This window comes from Rhea americana, unplaced genomic scaffold (assembly GCF_003343005.1).
Source record: "Rhea americana isolate MKP2758 unplaced genomic scaffold, rheAme1 scaffold_93, whole genome shotgun sequence".
NCBI lineage: Eukaryota > Metazoa > Chordata > Aves > Rheiformes > Rheidae > Rhea > Rhea americana.
The window spans coordinates 772282-777904 of NW_028187122.1; the positions used below are offsets into that span (position 1 = coordinate 772282).

General features: G+C 44.4%; 1 protein-coding gene across 2 annotated transcripts in view; it reads right to left on the reverse strand.

Annotated features, from left to right (window-relative positions):
• Positions 1-547: 547 nt before the first annotated feature.
• ALOX5 (arachidonate 5-lipoxygenase) overlaps positions 548-5623 on the reverse strand; it is a 39084-nt gene continuing 34008 nt past the window's right edge. For both annotated transcript variants that reach the window (XM_085324766.1, XM_085324764.1), the window contains exons 12-14: positions 4147-4247; positions 2310-2480; positions 548-1458 (exon numbers count right to left, since the gene is read on the reverse strand). In XM_085324766.1, coding sequence (XP_085180892.1) covers positions 1279-1458; positions 2310-2480; positions 4147-4247 — 452 coding nt within the window. In that variant the 3' untranslated portion in view covers positions 548-1278. The remainder of the gene's footprint in view (positions 1459-2309; positions 2481-4146; positions 4248-5623) is intronic.

Below are 5623 nucleotides of genomic sequence, written 5' to 3' on the forward strand. Positions count from 1 at the left end.
AGCTTTTTTATCTATTGAGAAAACATGCTGCAGGCTGAAGAAGCTGGTACAAGGAACACATTTTGGAAAAAATAAATGAAGTGTTATTAACAAAACTACTACTCTTCAAATTCCTGAAGTCTCATTTTCAGTTTCACTACATCTGGGTTCCTCCTCAACTTTAATCATAGCCCTAGTTTCTGACTAACCAAGTCCAAAGAAAACACAAGCAAAACTCGGTTGTTTCTAACAAAGGTGAGACAGACTGTGATTATTTAGCCAAATCCAAAGATTCCCCTTAGAAGCTGTCCATTGACCCTTCTCCACAGCCCTTTATCGCTATGCAAAGCTAACCCCTTCTCCTCCCACTAAACAGAATAGACTATCCACAGAAACATCAGCCTCAGCAATGAAACAGAAATCCTGCGTAAGCACTGCTGGGCTTGCTTTTGTTGCTGTTGTGCTAAGCAAAACATTTGCCTGTACATATGAATGACAGCAAACTCCGCTGACAGACTGAAGCAAACTTTATAAGTTTTGTAGAAAAAAATATATAAATTTATGTAGGTACAAAATTTTGATTTCTATGAATCAGGCTATCTCATATCACATGCAATCAGTAAGAAAGTGGTTAAAAAAAAACCCTCTCATCTGTGCCATGAAAGCATCCTGCTTCTACCTCCATCCTAATCACGACATTACAAGTTGTAGTGAAAGCATTTAACATTTAATTGGATTAAAAACAATACATAAAATTTAAAGACTTTGGTTTCATATGCCAGTGGTATTAAGTATCCTTGAAACAAGAAGAAATTAAAAAATGTGACTTCCTTATTGCTCCCAACATTATTTATTTTCAGATGGCTGAAATGTGAATATTTTTATATTCTGTCTATCTTCATTCAGTTCCATGTTACTGTCCTTGTCCAGCTCTCACATACAATATGGCAATACTCAGCTTGACTCATACTTTCTAGAATTTTATTGTTTTGACCAGGAGAGGGAAAGCTGACAGAAACATACATATTGATTCTAAGATTAATACAAGCTCATTTTCCCAAGATTTCCAGAACAAATGTGACCTGGAAGGTTGCCAGCTAGACTTCATCTCTAAGATTATTCAAAAGCATGTTTGTTTAAGTTCGTCCAGGTTCAAGTCAAACTAAACTATGGGTCAGCTTTGATGGAAAGAGCAGGTTTCTTATTTTACCCATTCCTGAAAGGTCATCGATAAGAAGCATACTTAACAGGAAAGCATTTGTTAGCTTTAGACTCCTCTGAATACCCATGGATATCTGCTCAGACTGCCACACTGTTGGGAACCCGATCTGGGGAAAGGTAGTAGTAAGGAAGCTTTTTGTTCTTGTTTCGCTCGGTGATGGCGCTGACAATCTCATCGAGATTCTTGCGGAATTTTGCCATAGCTTCTTTCACCGGTTTCTCAATGAAGTGCTCATCTGGGTACATGCCTAGAAACAGCTAATTGGAAAAGATACCAAGAAATCATGCTCTGAGAAAGCAAAGGCTGTTCTGTCTCAACATTACGTCATGCAGCAGAACAATATCTAGAGTTTCAGGAATGCTAATATTAAGTACAACCAATGCTTAAGCTAGCGTATGTTGGCAACACCAACGAAAGATGCTCATCCTCCCTCCACCACTGGCTGCTTGCTATCATTTCTGCATCTTTCCTTTCCTAGTGCTGAATCAGTTCTGTGTTTATGTGACATCACCTCCACCTGCAGAAAGCTGATCCACTAAAAAATAAGTGCTTTTTTCAGGCTGGTTGTCAATCAGATCAGTTCCCCAAGTCAGCTCACTGTGCAGCCTCCTAAACATTCATTAGCATGAACATACAAGGAACAAGCTGCATGGGAGGCGAATGATCAGTTAACAATGAGAAATGGATAAGATTGCTTCTTTTAGTGATGGTGGAAGTTAACGTCAACTTAAGACTGTCCAAAGTTCAACCTGACAGTTGCTTCAGTCTCCTTAGACTCCAAAGATGCACTGAATAACCCATTGCCAATATTCATCTCTCTGTTTTAAGTAACTCTTTCCTGTTAAGTAACTCTTTCACATGAGGCTTCCCATACTATTAGCTTTTCAGTCAAGACCTGCTATCTTTTTAAAGGGAAATTCATTTGAAGTATCCTCTGTGCAGTATCTTCCATTTAAGGATTACTCTAGGCACTGCCCTTGGGTGAGACAGCAAAGTACCAATGATCCCACTTCACAAGGGATGTGGCTACAGAGGATGCCTGTCAGGCCTCTGGTAGGCTTGCTCCGTTTGCACTTCACATCAGCCAGACACGAGCCAGTTGACTTACTTCATTGTCTTGGAATTGGCTCAAGGCCCAGACAGCTCCAAGATGCCAACAAGAACGTCCCCTGTCTGGCAGACTCTCCACAATCTGCTCAATGGTGACTGTCCCCTTTTCTGTTGGAGGAGGGCAGCGCATTGTTGGCGGGGCATTGGGAATCCAGGAACACCAGTCATACTGTACAGCGAGGCAAGAGAGTATAGTGAAAAATCACAGTAGTGGCTACCGAGGAATGCCTTAAAGAAACTCAGAACTCTTCAGACAAATGCCTCCCTGCATATTTTCAGCCCTGTCTGATGGAAAGTCCCCGGCCCGCATGAGCCACACTTACTTACACTGTCTCAATCTCCTTCTTCCCCAGTGTGTAGCCATCTCCTCCTACCATCAGGGCCCCATCTCCCTGCCGTATTTTCCTGTTATGGAAGATCCTTTTGTTGATGGGCTGATTATCCTGTGCATGTCAACTCTCCTCCCTCCCCCCCATTCTCTGCAGGCTCTCTGATGACCCTTAATAGCATGGGTGATATTAAAACATGACTTTTCACCTGAGGGAGTTCAGAGAGACCAAAGGTACTGCACGCATATTCTGAGTGCTAGCTGAATAGACAGGATTTCCTGAGGAATGAGTTGCAATGATGGGTTAGATATGAATACTCTGAGACATCCCTGGTCACAACTATGGCAAAGGAATAGCTCGGGTTCTTTTTCTCAGAGTCAGGGGCATTAGTGAGATTCAATTTCTCTTTCAAGAGGAAGATTGAGCACCCAGTGCTCGGTGGCCCTCTGTGCTCATAGAGGTGTTCCCACCTGCATACCAAGCTTTGGGCTGGCATCTCTGTGCTCTTCCTTGACAAGCTCCATGGGGCTGCCAGGAACCCCGAGGGCTTTCTCCAGGTGTATTACCTGGCACTACGCCTATGAAACAATTGGCTCCATGGCTCTAAGCTGTAGGAGAGGGCAGGAGGGTTGGTATGGAAAGTCATGTGGCACACATTTGGAAATGATTGCTGTAGGAAAGAAGGTCTCCCTGTTTATCTGTGAGATTATCTGTTCCTGAAGCCAATACAAGATGTGCTAATAAAACGTCTGTGCAAAATGAGGAACAGTTTTGCTTCTGGCTGTGGAGTCTGCTTTCTGAAGTGCTTTGATGTTGGAAGAAACAGCATTTGAAAGGCAAGCTGCTGCTACAGTTTCATGGCATATATATGTCAGTAAAGGCAGGCAAGGCCTCAAGCTATCAGCATGTGACACATCAAACCTCAGAGAGGTAGCTCACAATTGCCAAGTGGCTCACAAACTCCAGAAACAAGTAGCAAAGCCCTGTCTGTGCATCAAGAATACTAAGCACCTTGACACTTTTGAAAAAGCTCAGGTTCTCAGAAAAGCAAAGTAACTTAGCATAATTCATTGTTCTTCACTGCAGAATGAGACATAGACTGCCAGCACATACACAGGCAGTTCAGGTGATATCTAGACAAGTGTGCTGCTGTGGTAGCTCTGCTGCACACCTGAACCCTTCAGCACTTCTGAAATGAGTCTTAGTGACTCATTTAAATGCTTTTAAAAAAATGTTTCCCATAATAAAACCATTAAAACTCAAATGTACAAGCTAGAACCCCAAAATTCTAGCTTGCTACCTATCTAGGAGTCAAAATGCTTCTCCCAGCTTCCAAAGGAACCCAGTATCCACAGGGTTCACTGGGATTTACAGATGGCTCTGCAGTTATTTTGGCAAGAAAGAGTAACGTAATGCCTGTTCATCTACTGAAAAACACTTCTCAGACTTAGCTCTGGCAAATGCAGGTACCAGCCCAGAAGGAACAGTATTCCCAGAAATTCCTACCTGACCAAAATTCACAGCTGCATGCTGGGCCGATGTGGTGAATATCACCACTGTCAGATACTCTGCCAGCTTTTCTCGTGTCTTGATCATTTTAGGAAACCCTAAATGAGGAAGAAGAAAATCTGCAGTTACCCAGCTATGAGCCCCAGAGTCACCAGGTTGATCCAAGATAGTCTTTTGACTAAAAAGGCATAAGCTAGAGCACAGCATGGCAATCATCACAAACAGGACATTCTTCGTCTATCTCTGCTACAGCTTTTTTCATGTGGTTACCCAACCTCTCCATGTCTCTGCCATCCAACTGTAAAGAAGCGGCTTCACTTTGTGAAGTGCCTTACCTCACAAAGGTTTGTGAGGGATCGCCACTGTTTGCAAAGTATTTAGAGTTCCTTAAGGGAAAGGCAAAACTTAATTATATCTTCAAAAAATACTGTATCCCTGTCCTTTCACCCACCCACCCTGCAGCAAGGAACCCAGAGAGTCCACAGGGCAGGGGCCTCAGATGCTCCCTTTTTCTTCAGTCTGCAATGCAAGCAGGGAAAGTTCATGCCAAAGAGCAAATGACTATGTGCTTGGGTTTAAAAAGGTCCCAGGCTTGGTAATTAGTTGCACAGTGAGGAAGAGTGCAGGGAAAGCTTATCTGCTGAAATGGGAAGTGAGGAAATGAGAATTTCTGAAAGAGAAACAAGAGAAAGAGGAACAGAAATAGTTGCATCAAGCTCTCTTTGAAGAGGACTAATTAGAACTATATAAACAAACAAGAGCATGGTCAGTGCTATGGAAGTATTTTGACATCAAGGAACTGCAAAGCCTGTGTCTCCTGTTCCCTCCACATCATGGTCCTGTGCTCCAGTCCCCTGTCCCTGCCCCAGCCTGGCATGGTGGTGAGTCTCAGGACACCTCAGGAGCTGTTGGCACCCTGGGGCAAGATGCCCTGCTTGGGCTGCCTGGACTAGCTGCTGTCGTGTTTTCTTTGCCAGCCTGACACAGACGTGAGCTCAGGCTGAGGGTAGCAAGAGGAAAATGGTAGCTATGGCCAGCCACAGAGCCTGTAGAGGGGAAGAAGCACCCTCCCTCCTGCATCGTCCCATCCCCAACACACTGTGCTCATCTTTTAAAGGTGGTAGGCATGCTCCCAGTCAGACCAGTTGTCCTAGTAGGAGGGTGACTGGAGAGGGGAGCCCAGGGTGTGACTACCTCCCCCATTTATCTTCCCCCCATTCTTTCCTGCCCATGGACAACCCCCTTCCTCACTCTGTCCCAGTCCTTGAGGCAGCAGCAGTACAGGTAGGGAAGCTGCAGGCCTGGCAGGTTAACCCATGGTGAGGATCTGTGGCACAGCTGGTACAATGGCAGCCCTGCCGCCAAGAGTGCTTATGTGCACTAAGCCAGCTGCAGCCCTGGACAGGCTCGGTGTTAGTCCCACATTAAAATGCTAGGTTCAGCAGGAGGTTCCTTCTAGCAGGCCAATCCTAGC